The following is a 19961-nucleotide window of genomic DNA, read 5'->3' on the forward strand; positions in this document are numbered from 1 at the left end:
GACTTCCAGTAAAAGAAAAGCTTTCTAGAATGCAGACTGAGAGTTGAAAGGTATACTGTTATTCCTTCCCTCCAGCCATTCCCAGGTAAGACAAGATCCCAAGTCTGCTTTGACAGATACCATGGAATTAAAATACAGGTTTGAGTGGCCATTAATCCAAAATATTCATACTTCCTTTAAACCCCAAGTTCTAGATCATGTTGAAAATTTGTCTCTATCAACTGAAAAAATTCTGAAGAAAATAATTCATAAGAAGAAAACTACATTAATATTTTCATGGGCACTGAGGAAACACACACAGTACCTCCATCAGTAACTATAAGAGACATAAATATCTGAGAAAGGAAGCCTAGTGCATACATAGGATGAAGAGGAGACTAAAGTGAGTTTCCATGGAATCTTTCCTTTTGCATTTTGTACAATGGCACTCATATTTGACAAAGGTGAAGGAAAGCCCCCACTATAATTGAAAGACAGGATTTCTTCATCCAAAGTGCCAGTTTTTTTTTTTTGTTTTTTTTTTTGTTTTTTTTTTTTTTTTAACATACATTTCCCTGTCTGTATGTTGGGTATAAATGGTGAGGTTAACATTAAACATGTTAGTGCAGCAAGCTCACAGACCAGTCATGGGAGAACACGCATAGGATTAAAAGCTTCTTTAGGTCTTGTATTATGTGGCTAATAGCTACTTATAAGTGAACATATACCATTCTGGGTCTGGGTTACCTTACTCAGGATGAGTTCCATCTATCTGCCTATAAACTGGATGATTTCCTTGTTTTTAATATTTGAGTAGTATTCCACTGTGTAAATGTATCACAGTTTATCCATTGTTTGGTTGAGGGGCATCTAGGTTGTTTCCAGATTCTGGCTATTACAAATAAAGCTGCTATGAATATAGTTGTGCAAATGTCCTTGTTGTGTGGTGGAGCATCTCTTGGGTATATGCCCAAGAGTGGTATAGCTGGGTCTTAGTTATTTTGTCTTTCAAATACAAATGAAAGCCACATTAAAGTGATGGATCTCTTCATTTTATTTTCCCTGAGTCAATCACACGTCAATCTGGTAGTAAAGATATCAGCAACCATTCACTGTGCTCTAGGGGTTCCTGCTGGGAGATGCGCAAATTATGAGAAGAACGTACTGGAGTGGGAGGGAAGGCTCTAGCTTTTGTATTTATTCCATTATTAAAAACAACAGAGAGAAATGAAACCAGAGGCATTAAATAGCTTCATCACCGGAGAGTGATGAAACCCTCAAATTTTTATTTAGTCCAGCAACTAGGAAGCTAGAATTGCTCTAACTCTCTAAATTTGATGAACGGAAGCTCACCTTAAGAAGATCCTAGACAGACACAGGGTGAAAAGAGACCTATGAGGAATCTCAAAAAAAAAGCCAGGCACCCCACCCCTCTGACCAGAATCTGGAATACTTCTTGGGACTCTAAGAATAAGTATGTCACATTTACAATTAACTGGAAAAGATATGGCAGCCTAACTGCCAGGAATGTGCACACAGACACTGCCAGATGTTTCTAATCTAGGGGAGTCTAAATCACTTTAAGCTGTTCACTCTAAGACTTCTCATCACAGGGACAAAGGCTCAATGCTCACAGGAAAAGCATCCCTGGGGACTTCCACATTTATGCCATGCAGAAACCGTGTCACGCTATACAATGAGTAGATTTGTACCCACGACGTTTGGGATGTTTTAGTGTATACCACTGGACAGAATGCAACATCAAGACTGTCAAAGGGAGATACAATGATAGTAGGAGCCTATCTTTAAAAAGAAATGGCAAAACAATAGAGTCTGGGAGTTTGACTGCATTTGACCACACCTTATTGAGCAAGGAGGGAGCTTTTTAACAGGAGTATTAAGTTAATTTTAAAAATTAAGATCTAATTGGGTGGACATTGTTATCTAATAAGTACTATGATTTCAGAAACAGGATTTGTTTGTTTGTTTGTTTGTTTGTTTTTCTGCCACCAGGCAAGTTCTAAGAATTCCATCAGAAGGAATAACTCTAGGCACATAATTTTCATAAACTGTGTTTATGCTACTTTCTGCCTTGACTGTAACAGAGGCCACAAGGTTTCAGGGAATCTAGGCCAAGTGAGATTTTAGCAGGGCACATGTGTACCTTGGAGTGAACAATCCATGAGTCCCGAAGTGTGTTTGGGTTTGTTTGAGTTCAGGGGATCAGGCATGGCAGTCACTGCATTCTCTAACCGATGTGACATAGTGCCTGTTTCTTTATACAGAATAAGGGATACAGATTTTAGTTGTAACAGTACTTGGGTGGGCAATGCATAATTAAGAACAATACCCAAATAAATTACAGTAAGTATAGAGTTTATAAAGTGAAAAGTTGAAAATATGAGCAAGTGAACTTTAGGGGTGGGAGGAGTAAAAAAAAAAAAAAAAAAAGGCTAATTCACATTCTTTACATCTTGCTATAAGATATATTTTCTTAATACCAAGAAGTGAGTTTAGGTAATTTTTGTAGAATTTTATATAATGATGAAAATAAAAAGATAACTGTGCTAACCAAGACCTGGGTCACAGTATAGGGCTGTGTCCTTAGGAACATGAGTCAAGTCTATTGGCAGATTCCTTAAGGATAAAAAAATATTAATTTTTTTTGTTATTGAACTAGGTAAACAGCATGCCTGACACATCTCTCAGCACATATGGCACACTGTAAATGAATTATTAGTGAGTTCTTTTTATTGGGCATTACACTCAACACTTCTGTTTCAATACATTTACCAGAGAGAAGAATACATGTTCATTATTTCCTGTTATGTCAGACACTTATTGAAATGAACAAACCAACGACAACTATGCTACATACCCTACCAAAGAAAATGAAGATATTCAAGAAAGGAAAAAAAAATCAAGAAAAAGAAAAGAAAAGAAAAGAAAAAGGATACCCTGGGGACATGCCGTGCCTACTGACAGGTCACTTCCAGAGAAAACCCAAATTTCCATTTAATCTATTTAGATTTACTAACTCAATCTTAAACAGCTCCCCTCATATTATTTACAAATGTTCTTAACACTTATGAAGAAAAGCCAGACGAGAGAGAGGAATTATAGGACAGGACAGAGTATGAAAGGAAATTGAACACACTACAATTCTGCAGATTAGTGGGTCCAGACCTACATATGCAACTGTGTAGTCTTATTGGCTGTGTATTTTATCTGGTTCGTTGAGAACAACCATGATGCTAATACATGCTAATGTGTGCTATTGCTGCTTAAAAGCATTACATTTAATCAAGGAATAAGTTAATAGTGAAGTTTGAGGGAGACTCTGCACGTGTGTGTGCTTGAGTCTGTGTACAAGTATGCATGTGGAGCCAGAAGTGCCTCACTTCCATGTTGTCTTCCGCCTTAGGTTTTGACACAGCATCCTTCCACAGAACCAGGAACTTTGGCTAGAGTGGCTACCAATGAGACCAGGAGGTCACCTGTTTCTGTTTCCCCAACACTGGAATTACAGGCAGGCGCCACCTGCCACTGTGCTCACATATTATGTGGCAACTGAGATCAGGCTCTCTTGCTTTTATGGAGTGGACTTTCCACACTGAGCCACCTGCCCAGCCCCAAGAGTTTTTTAACGTGTGTAATAAACCATGTATTTGTTATTTAAAGGAAATTAAAGAGGAGAGATGGGATAAAAGTATGGTGGTGTTTAAAATCACTTCTATTTTAAATTGATATGTAGATGCCTTTTTTATTTTCTAAAAATCTACTAAACTCATTTTCACCAATAGGACACACTTCCATCACTCAGTGGAAAAGATATGTGCTAAAAAAAAAACGATAAAGGGATTCTCAGGACAAATTCCAGGTGTCCTTCCCTGTTCTAGAATCATCTCATCAAAGCACTGGAAACAGCAAAACATCCTGTTGTCACTCTAAAAAGAAAAACATCAGCATTAAAAGGGTGGACTCATTGACATTAACATGATGCTTTTAAAGCACACACAAGGTTTTCTTTTTTAAATCTATGACCAAGTGTCTGTGAGCACCATGAGACCAGCTCCATATAACACCCGAATCTCAGAAGGATGAAAGGTCACTGATAGACTGCCCAGTGCATTTTTATGAGAAAAATTCAATTATAATTGCTGCAACTATCCTAGCCACAATTTAGACATAGAATGCAATTATCCATTTCATTTCCATTTGTACCTCCTGGACTAGGTCATTTATCATGTTTCATGATAATGATCAGAAGACACACGGAAAGTAATTTCTGGAGGTAACAAATTACCTACTATATTAGCATAGCTTACAAGATCCCGTCAACATCTCCTGTGCATAAATATGAGGTAATTAAATTTACAATGTGCAGGAGTGTTTGATATGCTACTTGCTTCCTTCACAGCTGCCAAAAACCTGGGTTGCTAAATGCGGCCAACTTGTTTGGTTGCAAATCAGGAATCATTATGACCCAGAACTGCAACAGGTACAGTCTGCGGGCTCAGGCTGCTGAGATGTATCTTTCATCATTTAGTATTATTACTTCTGGCCCCCAAACCATCCATCATGCGTGCTGAGACAGGCTGGAATGATCGGCCTGGACCCTCACATTACTGCTCCTTGAACTCTGTCCCATCCATCTTCTGCATCATCCCTGATTCACAGCTAAGTATCCGCTTATGGCTGCAAAAACCAAGTGTGAACCAGTAATGCCTTTAACCTCTAGTGCCTCTCTAATAGTAATTGATTTCTCTTTATCAGGGAGCCACTGTTCAGAGCAGACCACTCGTGGCTGCTGAGGCTGAAAGACGGTTTTCAAAAGGATTGACGCACAGAATTTCAATAGTGATAAGGGAATGTGTGCCGTACTATGTTAGACTTCAGATGCCATTAGTGTGTCTAGATGAGTATTTATCCACTAAACCCAGAAGCATATGCACAAATGCCCAACATGCATGCATGCGTGTGTGTGTGTGTGCGCGCGCGCGTGTGTGTGTAGCCATGTGCATGTAAGATATGCTCTACACCAATCAGAAAATTTTTTGTCACTATTTCAAATATTCTTGAAAAACATCACAAATTCAAAACCAACTTAAAATGTTGAAATTGCAAATCCTGTTTATCAGCAAGAGAATTAAACAGAGACATTTTTTAAAGTGATCATCCCTATAAGGAAAAACTGCTGTATAAAACAAACCGTCGCACATCCATTCTTTCTGCCTACACAGATTGCCAGACCCTTCAGAAGTGATACCAGTGACATAGCAGATGGTGTACAATAAACTACCCCAGACTAAAGTCTTTAATTCAGCTCCGCCTGAATGTTGTTATAAAAGTTTAATAAATCAAAATGATCAAAATGCTCCTGGTGGCAGGTAGGGATTTGGTTTCCAATTCAAATTCTCTTTAATATATGGCTTCTCTGACTCCTTGCATTTCTGCCATCCATATTGAATTCCAAATGCCCTGCTTTTCATCATTACCAGGCATCAACCAGCCTGGTCATGGTAACTGCTTTTCAGCAATCCTGCACAAGACACAGAAATGTCAAGTCTAGTGGGAGTTTTAACACAGGAAAATTATGACAGGTAGAAACTCTTTATCTACCCGTAAGTAAATATTTTCAAACCACCCGCTGGATTGAATGACACTCTTTGAGAGAAAAGAAATGCTTTGGGCCAAAAGTCCTAGAAGGAAAAATTCACTTCATCCAGACTTAAAAGAAAATTCTAGAAGACAAAGGCAAAGTATTATTATGAGGTTCAAATACTGAAGAGCAGACAAAATTGTGAACCCTTTACAGAATTTGCCTCATCTTTGTGAAGTAAAAAGTTTTATTTTTTAAAACCAGGAGAAAGATTTTACTTAATATTTCTCCGGTTTTTCTTTTGCAAGCTATCTCTATGTGACTCAGCCTAGCATGAGATCCACTATACAAACCAGGCTGGTTTTAAACGTGGGGTGATGGTGCAATGTGTCTGTCACGTGCTAGGATTACAGGAATACGCCAAGACATCTACCCAACTGGCAGCCTTTAATTCAAGCAGAAGTTCATTTGAAATGTTGAGGAAAAGGAATGTAAACATTATTTACCTATGTGTGCATATGCAGATAAGGTTAGTGATAAAGGTATTCTAACTACATCCATGCCCTTTGATTTACAATATTCATGTAACTAAACATATGCACACTTACCATGAGATTTCATAATATAGATTATTCTAGTAACATCATATAGGCATCATATAAAGATCTCTTTATAACTAAACAACTTTAGAGGCAAAGTTTATAATTAATTCTATTTCACATGAGAAAATCATAACTTTTTGGACATTAGGTGTATGAACAAATGATTGAAATGAACAAATTGAAATGACATAAGATCATGAAAGCACAGCTATATTTAAAGGAGGAAGAGGAGCAGCAGAAGAAGAACAAGAAGAAAAAGAAGAAGATCAAGAACAAGAAGAACAAGAAGAAGAAGTACCAAGAGAGAAAGAACAAGACAAAAGAAGAACACCCCCTTGTAAGAAGAAGAAGAAACAAGAGAAGAAGAAGAAGAAAGAACAAGAAGAAGAAGAAGAAGAAGAAAAAAGACGAAGAGAAAAAAAGAAGAAGCAGAAGAAGACAGAAACGAAGAAGAAGAAGAAGAAGAAGAAGAAGAAAAAGAAGAAGGAGAAGAAGAGCAGGAACAAGAAGAAAAAGAAGAACAAGAACAAGAACCACCAAGAGTAGAGGGACTTCATTAGCAGAAGGTCTGTGAAAAGGGCCTGGTGTGCTCTATTGATTAAAGGCCCTGGGGATAGAAAAGACACTTAACAACAGTATTCAGGCGACAGAGTATTTTTGCATCTTCATGGCAAAGGACTGTGGCCATGATTGATTTACTGATTGGTTGAAAGGTTGTCTGGTTGGTTGGTTGATTGATTTTTTTTTTCCTTTTTGTTTTTTGTTTTGTTGTTCTGTTTTGTTTTGTTTTGTTTTGAGACAGAGTTTCCCTGGCTGTCCTGGACTGTTTGTAGACCAAGCTGGCCTCAAATTCACAGAGATCCACCTGCCTCAGCCTCCCCAGTGCTGGGGCAGTGCCCTGCTCCATGATTTATTTTTTTTAGCCTAATAAGAAGAGAAATCGCTGTAGGAGATGGCAGGTAACATAAGAAATGTCCTGCATATAGCTAAAAATGTCAGAAACTGCCAGGGGCAAGTGGTGTAATTAGATATAAATTGTGAGGACAAAACTTCCTAACAAGAACAGAGGTAACTTTTTCTGGCTTTTCTCCCCCTTTGTTTTAATACATAATCGCAGATTCTGTGCTATTGTATTTAAATATGGTTCCAAACCAGGAGACAGGGTAAGAAAACAACAAAATAGTTTTTAGTCGAAGCTCAGAAAGTAAAACTTGGACAATATAAGTGTTCCTCCAAATTACACCCCAAAGATAAAAATAATCCACTTCCTATACCACTCAAGAGAAAAGAACACGCTTACAGGCCATACTGTCTCTAAAACCAAATATCGGAGTAAAGAGAATACTGCAGATTTAAGTGTGAATGGCAGGCGTCACATTTGTCCTTTCATTTACCTTTATGACAGGCCCTAGTCTTAAATTCTAGTGTTTAATCCTGAAAGGGTAAAGCTGTTTCTTTTTCTAAAAGTTCCTAACTCTTAAGTAAACAAAAGCCATGCTGAGATCTAACAGAAATGTAAATGTTTATCTACATTAGTAGGCTTTGGGCTGTTTTTAATTGCCGCTCAACTAAACATTTCCTAGAAAAGACAAAAACCCATCTATACTAACTCAGACAGGAAATGGGTTTCTACAGAATTGTGATAGCCCAACAGGCTAGAATGGGTGGCTTTATCATAACAGACATGTTTGCTTGGCTCTCGTGGTGAGATCCGTAGTGGTCCTGAATATGTTTGTGTTTTCTGTGTTTGTAGTCCTAATTAAAGGTCCTATGTAGTAGGAAGCAGAATGCACTCACTACCCAGCCTTTAAGAAGATACAAGCATTTAACTGGAAAACAATTCATACTAACTCTAACTACAAAGGCCCATCCATGGCTGGTAGATTGACAGACTAATAGACAAAGATGCTGTTATTGATGCTCATGAAAATGAATCATTGGAGGAAGTCAAAGAGACCCAAGAAATACAGCACCACAGCAACAGTTAAGTCTCCAAGCTATGTCAGTAAACTTCCCAACATTATGACTTATCTCTCTGCCATCACAGACTGATTTCAGTTTGTCAGCTACAGGGCTTCCATTCAATTAACTCCCTATAAGACTCTCACAGTGTGACACTATTTACTGCATTAATGATTAACAAGGGAGTTTAATAAAGTGGCTGCTCTGGTTGAGTATTTGTTGGTTTTTCCTTTGTTAGGGCATTATTTTCTTTTCTCATACATTTATAAATTTCGCCAAAGTATAAGTCAAAATTCCATGACAATAAAGTAATTCTGTATTATTCTACTGAATTAAATTATAAAGGTTCCAAGGCTGAGATGACTATTTATTTCGTTGTTTTTATTCAAGCACTTGATAAGGGTGGATAGTTGACTTTCCAATGAAATTCCAAGGGAAGACAGAGAGAGATTGGAAAACCTTAGCACAAACACAAACAGACTTTGCTGTTTTTTTTTGTTGTTGTTGTTGTTTTTGTTTTTTTTTTTGTTTTTTGTTTTTTGTTTTTTGTTTTTTGTTTTTTTTTTTTTGCGTTTGAGATTAAGGTAAGGAGAAGAGTGAAAAGGAAGAAGCCTATGGAAAAAAAACAAAAAACAAAAAAACAAAAAAACCAAGACCCTGTGGACAGAAGTCCTCTCATAAACATGAGTCCAGATTATATTCGTCCTGAACTTCAAAAGCCAGGAGCTGAAGGCTCCAGAGTAAAGACCTACAGCCTATGCTTGGAAATCAAATTCCCTCAAGATCCGCACAAATGATTATTTAGCATGTCAATGATGCACTTCCTCCCTGAGTCCTTGCAGAATTCTTAAGAAGAATGTGGACAAACCAAACTCCCCAAAAGATTCACTTCAAAAGATCAGTGGCCAGCAGCTCACAGCTAACCATTCTCTGGTACTTCACACAAGTGCACCACCCTCAGAAAAACATGCAGGTGTCCTTTGCGAAAAGATCCATGCTGCATCTAAATTCTTGAAATGAACATAGAGAAAGAAAATAAAATGACAACGGCTACTCAGGCAAAGCATGTTTTACATGGTATTGTTCTAGAGAGTAGCCATTAGGATACACAGACAGTGGTATTGAAAACAATGGTACAGAGAAGAGGAAAGAATAGTTTAGGCCATCTTAAGCTCTAATGACATAAGAGTTAATTTACTTTTCAATAAACAAAGATCCCATTATAATTTTTAATATTTTTCAACTTGGAAAAAAAAAACATTCCTCTGACTGATTATAAGAGCTACTCAAAATCTGTTTCTGTTTTCTGGTTCTATAATGGTTCAGTATCTGAAAAAAGGATACTGTCTCCCTCATTTGGAATTTAGATGTGTCCCAGGCATCTTGAACAATGAGCCACTGAATCAGAAGTAGGTACTAGGAATGAGAGGAGACTCTAAATGTTTCCTTTATGTTCTTCAAGGGTACAGTAGCAAAGCAAAAAATTAAGCTGTGAAACTTTTAAATCTCCTCTAAGCTTACAGCGACTGGCTCTGCTGACTGTGTAGGCTTTCCCACCTTTCTAAGGGCATTGAAGGGAAGGAAATTAATACGTGGTTTATCAGCGTGCTCCTCAACTTTCATATTTCATATTTTATAAAATGTAGATGTTTTAATTGCAACTTCCAAAACAAACAAACCAACCTTCAGACTGACTCCCTGCCCAGTTGACTGGATTTCACAATAGAAGTAAAGAAAAGCAATCTTCAAGTCACCATTTAGGAAAAAGATCTTTCTATGAATACATGAGTTTGCCAGCAATGCTATGAAAACTGGTTAAAAATCAATACTGTGTGGCATTAAGCAGGCTGCTGACGGTCCAGAGCTAGAAATTCATGGCTTTTAAACCACCAGCTAGCGAAACTATCAGTAAAGTGTGTCACTCTTTCCACTGGCCAAATGCCTCTGCTGTTAATAGAAAAAATGAAATATTTAGAAGTGATGTTTTTAACTAGTAGGTACAGAGAGATGATAGAGTGAGGAATAGAATATTGGACAAAAGAATATTAATTTTTCAGGTGAAACTTTTTTTTGAGCAAAACTTCAAAGTAGCTCCAGTAGTTCACCTGAGACAGTGAAGACCAGTCCGTGTGCTGCTCTATTTGGATCCCCGGTGGATGGGATCAGAGAGTATTTAATTAATGCTGGTGTCATTTCACTGGGAGGTAAATTGATCTTGTGGTACAAGCCCAAAGCACCCAAATCACTGACATCAGAGTAAAAAACTGCAAGGAGCCTTGGTCCTTAATGACTAGACCAATCAACCCAGAAGCTTTCTTCTGCAGTCCTCATCAAAACATCAGTGAGTTGGGCCTGTGATGTACACCATCTCACTACATTCAGTGTCGTTATCAACTGGGCAATGTCAAACAACAATGATGAATAAATAAATTTGGATAAATGTGTCTGCGATCACACTAATCATAGCAAAAGTTGAGTTATTCACTAAGAAGAGATAAATGTATTGATCAAATATGTTTCATTTCCAGAGCATTTTACAATGGCTAATAAGAGACTTCAAAATTTGAAAGCCAAACCACTAACAACTTTAAAACAAAATGAAACAAAGATGTAATTTTCAAAAATTTAAAAGCTAACCAGGCCTGATGGTGCACACCTTTAATTCCAGCACTCAGGGACTCAGGGAGGCAGAGGCAGGTAGATGACTGTGAATTCAAGGCCAGCCCAATCTACAATGTGAGTCTAGGACAGCCAAGGCTACACAGAGAAACCTCTATTTGAAAACCCAAAATAATAATAATAATAATAATAATAATAATAATAATAATAATAATAATAATAATAATAACAATAATAATAATAATAATAATGTGTGTCTGCGATCCCATCACTTAGGATACAGGGGGCTGGAGAAACAGGGAAGAGGTCAATAGCAGCCAAAGGTACAGGAGACTCTTCCCCAAAACAACAGAAAAAATGTAAAAAGCTAGAAGGTAAAACAATCAAAGAATTTTCTCCAAGTTCTCGGAGGGTCATCTTTTGGACAGATGGAAACTGATCTGCGACTGGGGAAACAGACATACGTGAGGCAATGACAGAGGGTAGCAACCAACAGAGTCACCCACTAGTCTAGCTTTCCTGAGGAGCTGGTAATCACCACTTCTGCACACTCTTCTCAGGCAGCACTCCTCAAACATGCAGCTTCACTGAACAAGAATGACTCTGCTTAGTTTCCGATATGCAAAGGCTTCTTTGTCAGTAAGATGGGCTACCGCAAGCTGCAGAAGTTACTGTTAGTCATAAGGTCACAAAGTAAATTCTGTTCACCATACCAACTCAGCTCTTCCCATGGCACTGGGAACGCACAGATCAATACTCTTCTGCATGAGAATTTGCAGTAAGATTTTCACTTGTGGCAAACCAGGGGATGGGGAGTGGGGGTGGGAGGAACGCCTTAAGCATGCCCTGTCACTTCCAGTTTAAGAGAAAATGCACTAATAAACTCTTACCCATGGGTCATGTTTGACAACAGGCAACACGATGCCAGTTCTCATTAAAGATTATTCATATCACTGCCCCAAAAATTTCCATTAAAATTACCATCTTTTGTGTCCATGTGGCAGGACATCAGTTTTAAACATGCCACTGAGAGATAGGACCTGTCACCACAGCTAATTTTCCCCATTGTTTCAGTACCAGGACAGCTGACACCCAGGAGGAGGGTTGGGTTAGCAATCAAGAAAACTGACCCCCGTGGAGATGGTTCTAGTTAGAAATATTTATTTTGTGGTTATCTGGGCAAATAAGAAAGTGTATTCCAACATAACAGCTCTCAGATAAAATGACAAGCAAAATATCACCTGTAACTATTAGACGCAGATCTTAAAATATGTTGAAAATAAGTAAAGCTATCAAAAGTATCAAAATGGGTTTTTTAGAATGTCAGCCAAAGCCTAGCTCATCATCAAAAGCACCGTGACACTTTAACACACTTATTTCACTGACCCTGAAGTAAAGTAGGTAACAAGTGGGACTGCTTTTTATCAAAGAAGAAAGAGCTCTGTATAGAATTTAAGAATTGTTTTTAAATGACATTAAAACAACGCATTTGTCAGCAACTACAGAGAACTAGGCCTCAGTAAAATGGTAGAAATGTACTTGCAAATTAAGCAGCAGGAAACAGGGGTATCACTTGGTCCTTGAATGCTTGGAAACCATGTACTACACCCTGAGCTTGTTATCTAGCACTGCCAAAACCAAAAAGGAAATGAAGAGGGGAAAAAAGAATATTACAAATAGGCAAGACTTAATCCTGCTTACCTAATTGTTTTTAATGAATGGGCAAAACTTTCCATTAATAGGTAAGGCCTATCTGTATAAAGAACGCGAATAAAACTATCACTTGCTTTATAGAAACATCAGGTACATCCAGTGTGTGCCCATTTAAAATGTGTATGTACCTGTGTGTGTCTGTGTCTGTGAGCACATGAGTATGCACACATACACACTCTTATATATCTTTATTGTATCATATGCTTACCTGGGTGTCTTATAGTCGTTAGGGTACCCAAAGACACTCTATGTGCACTAACCAGGAATCACTTCCTTTAAGGTTGTATCTTTTGTCTAAATGACACAGGACTTGGAAGATGCAGTAAGCATGGGCTTCACTAACAGACCAACATCTCTGTAAACACAGCGTGTGAAATACCTACAAAAGGCCCAAGCACATCTGTGTCTTCGGAGTTTGAATCATATGAAAGAGACAGCACTGGTGCTCCACACCACAATACTGATGATCCAGACTCACATGAGAGGGGCTAAAATGCGGTCAGCACAAACGAGTAAGCACTCATTAATGTGAATGTATAGAACATTACCTTTCTGAACCAGGCTGTAAAACAGTGCGGTATTTTCTTGCTCTTTACTAAAAGGGTCTGTAACTTTTACCCAGCATCTTCTCCTATCTATATGACTCTTTAGAACCCCTTTCTCATCCTACATTCACAGATGGCTCCTCTACTGCACTGCACAATCCCAGGGCTCCGTTTTCATTAGACTGTCTTCATGCTCACGTTTACACGACTCCTCATTATTTTCACATGTATCAATACTGACTGTCTGATATCCAGCTCAACAAAGCTACTTTGCTTCTAAAATTTCAAAAAGCTAAAACTCTCTCCATAATCTAACCTGCATACGTTTATGTAAGATTCTGATGGTGCCCACTGTCAAGGACCAGGTTGCAATGATCTCTGCATCTCTCTACACTGCATCCCTGTGACCTAAATCACTATCTGAGATAAAAATAAGAACTTGTAAATTTTTAACTAAGGTAATACGTATCTTGACCTTGCCTATATTTTCCCTGAATTCACCGTAAGTGTATAATATGACATGCTCTCATGTTTCCTAATAACTTTAGCATCTAAGAATATTAGGGAAAACTAGTTCTAACTTCCTAAGATTTGATAAAGAACCAGAAGTAATAAGCACGAACTTCAGAGGTATTGATAATGTTTATAAGTCGGCCCGAAATAGAGTGTTTATTGTGACCTTGTTGTCACAATATTCCTCAGAATAAAGCCCTATATTAGAACCTAAAGAATGTCATGAACAGGACGGAGCATCACTTAAGTTAATGAGAATTATAAGGTGATAGACGGAAGAAAATACTGTAGACGTCACCACATTAACATGGTAACATAAGACGATCACTTGATAAGACATTGGTTGGAGAACTAATTGACAAAATTTAAAACTCGTCTTTACTTGACATTGTCAGCATGTGGATAATGATAGGGAAAGCTGTGGCTTGCAATGAAGAATACCAGGGCTTAAAAACCAACCACTGTGTCTACAAACCTGCTGAGTTCTAATAAAGGCATGCAATTTCAGGAAGCAATAAGTGTTACCTCTCACAATAAGCTGAGCAAAATTGGAGACTCCAGAGCCCCGTTCAGACTGAGTTACGCAGCGGTACAGATCCTGGTCAGTTTTTGTCACTTCCTGCAATCTGAAAGAGGCAGCAAATCTTCTGTGATTGATGTTCTTCGTCTGGGCTACGGGTATGTCTTCTCCGTTTCGTCTCTGCAAACAGAAACCAATCTTCAGAAACAGGTTGTTCAGCATGCCATAAATCTAAAGTATCTCGGCAGGCAATATCTGTGATGAATTATTCTGGTTGCTAAACCACACGGAAGATGCCTGTGTAGCCCCACAAATTTTTACCTTTGTCATGCAATCAGACAAAGGAAATAATACTGGGATCCTTTAAAGGATGTGTGGTTGATTCTATGTTCTCAGTTTTCCATAAAATTGTTACAGCGAAATATATACATTAACAAAAGAGCTGATGGCACTATTAAAAAAATGGTCAATGGTTCCTTTATGGGCAAAGAAGTTGTGGTGCTACCACGCTGTCCAGCACAGGCCCTGTGATAGTCATCCGCCAAGCAGACGAAGACCAGGCCATATGCATCCTTATTCCAAATAGATAGGACGGACAATAAAATGCTGAATAATGACTGAGAGTCAACTCTAAATCTGTGCTCTTGGCAAACTACTATCTCTTAAGGATTAATGACACCCAATCTACACATTTTAAAGAAGTTATCAAAAAAAAAAAAAAAAAAAAAAAAAAAAAAAAAGGCCTAAATGCCCAAACCCTACATATAAATTTTGAAAATGAAAAAGTGGGAAACATATTTATGATATCATGGTATCATACAAAACCAATAAGTATAAGCTGTAAAAGAGATGATGGTAACTTTCAACTACAGTAAAATTTATAGCTTCTATATGTTGAAAGACATTATATATAAAGTGGGGGTAGCATAGACTATGATGAAATATTTTTGAAAAATATAACCACCAAAAGATAAATAGCAGGGAATATGAAGATATAAATAAACATGGGGGGAGCATAGACTATGATGAGATATTTTTGAAAAAATGTAACCACCAAAAGATAAACAGCAAGGATGTGTAAAGATATTCTATAGTTCAATAAGAAAGTTGATTTTTAAAAAAAACACTCAGTAAAAAACTAGTCAGGCCATAAAAAGATTAAAAAAAAAAAAAAAAAAACTTATGTCTACGAACAATGAAAGCAGCTATCCCTCCAAATTTTAAAATTTCTATGTCAAAGACAGACAAATGCCAAAGAAAAATTCTTAACTGTGAGAAAGAATTAGGTAGGGGCTTGGGCTCATTTCTTATTGGTGCAGCTCTAAGTGTCTGTGGCATTAAAACATTATGAAATAATATTTCAAAAGACTACATGTAGGTAACAGAACTACTGATGATTTTCTACACTAGAAGTGATTTATAAAAATGATTAATATTTAGAAAATCTTAAACAGGCTAGGAGTGCAGTGTGGTGGCTAGAATACTAACCTAGCATTAGGAAGACCTGGCTTTGATCCTAGCACCACATAAAGCAGGCATGGGGGATGCACATTTGCAGAGAGAGAAACAAACAAACAAACAAACAAACAACAACAACAACAGGAAGTGCACAGACCTCAGCATTTCCACTTCTACATTTCTGCTACTGAATCATCCCCCTAGGTGTGACGGGGAAAATCTATGGCAATACAGACTTGGGCATAGTTTGTAATGGTAAGATACAGGAAGATCTAATACTTTTAGAGTTTTCCTCATTCTATGGAGTTAACAAAGTAAACTGGGTGCAGAAGTGAGTGGGTACAAAGTGCAATGGCTGCAGCTTCCATCCTCACACAGTGCTACTGACAGCATTTATTTGCTGCTCAGGTGGAAGCAGTCTGTGGGGACAAGGATTCCCAGTTCTCAAAGCACCATAACAGCCTCTCAAGTTTTGTTTTTGTTTTTTTAAGTAATAACTATTTAGCACCCACTGCTCCCTCATCCCACTGGCTGGTAATGTATGTGGATGTGTACAAAACAATAAAGGAGGGAGGGACAGAGGGAGAGGGGGAGGAAGGGAGGGGAAAAGTGAGGGAGGAAGGAGGGAGGGAGGGAGGGAGGACCCTTAACAAATAGAAGGTATAACACACAAGTAACAAATATTTACTTCTAGTAAGTTAGAGTGTGAATAGATGAATGGCCATTTTGAAATGTTTTGTGAACATCTGTATATTACAAATGAGACATTATATTGCTTTAATTTTCTTGATCTTGCTTCCTTGCTAGGGACAAAGCCAGAGTCTGGTAATTTCCTTAGTCCTAAACTACAGTTTCTTGACTTGTACTTATCAAAACCTGAAACTATACATATCAACATTATGGAATGCAATTATCTGTGACTGTGACACTATATGAGCACTCAAGTCTCACGCTTCTACAATTTTTTCACTCATAATTTTGTGAATTCTCTCCTGACCCACTGATTCCATGAACTGTGTATCAAAACCCCCTTTTCAAGAAACATTATGTGAAATAAATCTAAACGGACGTGCCTATTGCCAAAGTGATTGGTTGCTCTCTACAAGGCTCAACACTGCTTCTCAGACTCCTCTGCAGCTGAAGGGCACACTGGGCACCTAGAATGTTCTCTCTCGTTAACTGGCACTGGACCTTTCACCTTCACCAGCATTCCTCTTGCATAGGTGAGAATTTCCTTTAGCATCATTAAAGATCCTTCAGGGGAAAAACAAAAACCTGCCAAGATTCAGGCATGTAGCTTGCCAGTCAGTCTTGAACTCTCCCACCCAGGAACATTCACACCACTAGGGACTCTCACAGAGCCAATTACCCTAACAGCCCTGTGAGATTTCTCAGTCACCTCCAAATTTACTCTGGCATTTCTGGTGCCTCACAGTGTTCTTTTGTATCATACACAACCATTGTCCCGCACCATAATATTTTCCTTATGAAGCACAATTTTCTTTGCATTTTTTTCCCTTTCTTTAGAGACAAGGATTCACTGTACAGCCCTGGCTGTCCTGGAACTAGCTCTGGAGACCAGCCTGCTGGCCTCAAAGTCACAGAGACCTACTTGTTTCTGCCTTCTGACTGCTGGGGTTAAAGGCATGTGCCACCACTGTCCTCCACTTATGCAACCCTTTACTCAGTGTTTCCAGTCACCTGCTCTTCCAGTGACACCTCACTTTCTGCTCATTTACCTTATTATTTGAGCAAGGTCTGCATCAGTTCTCTCTGCCTCAGTTTCTCATCTCAAACCCATTCTAGAGACTTTTTCACGTCTTATCACTGTGAGAAATGTTATAAATGCCATCACAAAAATATTCACAAAAGTCTTACTAGAATGTATTAACTGACTTTGATAATTTGAATCTTTAATAACTTAATATATTTGATAAATGTGTTTTTGCCTTTGTGTATTCAAATAGTCCTGAAAGAGAGATCTGGTGGTTTGAATAAGAATGGTCCCCATAGGCTCACATAACTGAATACTTAGTCACCATGGGTTGGCACTGTTAGAGAAGGGGTTGGGAGGTGTGGCCCTGTTGGAGTAGGTGTGGCTTTGTTGAATAAACTGTGTCACCAGGGGGTGGGCTTTGAGGTTTAAAAGACCAAGCCAGTCCCAGTGTCTCTCTTTTCCTGCCTCCTGCTTCAGATGTACAACTCTCAGCTCCTGCACCAGAATCAGGTCTGCCTGCATGCCCTAATGGAACTGTGAAACTGTAACTGTAGGCCAGCCACAGGTCAATGCTTTATGTTGCAAGAGTTGCTGTGTGGTCGTGATGGCTCTTCACACCAAGAGAACACCGACTAATATATCACCTTTAAGAGCTTCGTGCTCTGCCGACATCAACACTTCACTACCAACAAACTTTTTTGATTTCACATATACCACGACTCGGACACACTGAGGCCATCAAGTATGGATATCATGAAGCAGATGGGACTTATTTTTATATCTTCTTTTTTTACTGCATTGGTATGTATCTATACAATGTACATTTTTTTTAAAGGCTCACATAATGTGTAACTGACTAGTACAACTATCTTGTCAAATAATATAATTATAAAAATAAATTTAGTGGGGCTGCAGAGATGGCTCAGAGGTTAAGAGCACTGGTTGTTCGGCCAGTGATCTTGAGGTCAATTCCCAGCACCCACATGGATGGCTTATAACCATCTATAATGAGATCTGTTGCACTTTTTTGCTGTGTAGACATACACATAGTCTGTGTATACATAATAATAAATAAATCTTCAAAAAATAATTTTATCATGATATTAGTTTCTTTTCAATAATTACTAATAAGCACCAAATATCTGGTACCATACCAGCTACTACTTTGGTTCTGTTACTTTTCTTTCATATAAAGATTCTGTGATAATAGTTTCTACTTATACCATAAAATTGGGATGCACAAACATCAGAGATGAGGCATACATAGCCTGTAAGTACAAGCACTAAACCTCAAACCCCACAGCTACTGTTTCTCAGTTTCACTAGAGCTCTGCTCCAATGACTCACTGTTTACTGCTGAGCATTGATCACTATGTTGCTCTAAGAAAACATATTCCACTGTTGCTTTCGTTACTCAATTGCTGTAACTCACAACACTAAAAGTATCTGATACCCTATAAGCATATACAGGGGGAGGAGGTCCCCCTCAGTCACAGACATAGGGGAGGGGAGTAAGGGGAAAATGGGAGGGAGGGAGGAATGGGAGGACACAAGGGATGGGATAACCATTGAGATGTAATATGAATAAATTAATAAAATATATTAAAATGAAATAAAAGTAGAAAAAACTATCAGCTGAGAGAGTGTACACAACAAAGAGCTCTGAGGAGGAAACCTGAGGCTTCTCTGAACTAGGAGAAAGATCTGTGGACCCCGATTTTATGGTAGAAATAAAAACTATTGCCATAGCATGATAAGCACAAAGTGATGTGGCTTCCAATGCCTGGACCCTTCCACTGCCACCACCGCTCTGCCCTGCAGATCCTGGCTAACTGTGCCTCCTTGCTCATGGTCATTTAGAATGTCTACTGAGTGGTCCCTGGAGCACAGCCATCCCTCCTCTGTGGCAGGAGTATGAACTCAGGGTATCAGGGCTCTACCACAGGCCCATGGCAAAGAAATGACACCCGGGAGTCAGCACTGAGAGACTCTGAGGTCATTCTCAACTCTGTGCTGAAATAAAGTTTTAGGCTACCCTGACCAGCACTGCAATCTGGCCTCTGCCTCAAAATAGACAAAGTGAACAAACAGAAACTATGGGCGATAAATAAAATGCAACAGAGAAAACATTAAATAAAAGAACTTTAGATTTGAATATGTAAAATCAGTATGAATTTTGGGAGCATTTTTGGTGTTTAAGTGTGTGTGTGTGTGTGTGTGTGTGTGTGTGTGTGTGTGTGTGTGTGTGTGTGTTTCTCACTTGAAAGGTCCAGCAGTGGAAATCTCTCAACACCTAAATGATTGTGTTGATATGCATTTTATCAATTATAAAACAAAACGTGACACCCCGGGAGACTGATTCCTGATTGACAAGAATTGAACATTTCACAAAAGCCAGAAGCAGGGAAACCCACAAGAATACTCAGGAGATAGATAGCTGCTGCTTAGTAAACAGAATCTGATGAATTCTGAGACCATGACATATTTTTAAGTGCAGGCGTTCATAGCAATACTGGAAGAAACACAGTCACTCATGCTCTGGGGACGGCAAAACTGCTGTATTGAGAACCAACAAATGAAGCAAAGACTGCAGGAGCATCTCCAGGGTGTTCCCAGATCTCATCAAACAGACGTTGGGATTAGCCACCATGGGGCGTGTGAAGGGTGTGTTTGAACATGTCACACAAGAGCAGAGAGGCATGGGAGGGCACAAGGGGGCAAAGGAACAGAA

General features: G+C 38.6%; 1 protein-coding gene across 4 annotated transcripts in view; it reads right to left on the reverse strand.

Annotated features, from left to right (window-relative positions):
- Ptprk (protein tyrosine phosphatase receptor type K) overlaps positions 1-19961 on the reverse strand; it is a 529549-nt gene that overhangs the window by 235622 nt on the left and 273966 nt on the right. For all 4 annotated transcript variants that reach the window (XM_051164144.1, XM_051164142.1, XM_051164141.1 and 1 more), the window contains exon 6: positions 14061-14235. In XM_051164144.1, the coding sequence (XP_051020101.1) occupies positions 14061-14235 (175 nt within the window). The remainder of the gene's footprint in view (positions 1-14060; positions 14236-19961) is intronic.

Source organism: Acomys russatus, chromosome 21 (genome assembly GCF_903995435.1).
Source record: "Acomys russatus chromosome 21, mAcoRus1.1, whole genome shotgun sequence".
Lineage (NCBI taxonomy): Eukaryota > Metazoa > Chordata > Mammalia > Rodentia > Muridae > Acomys > Acomys russatus.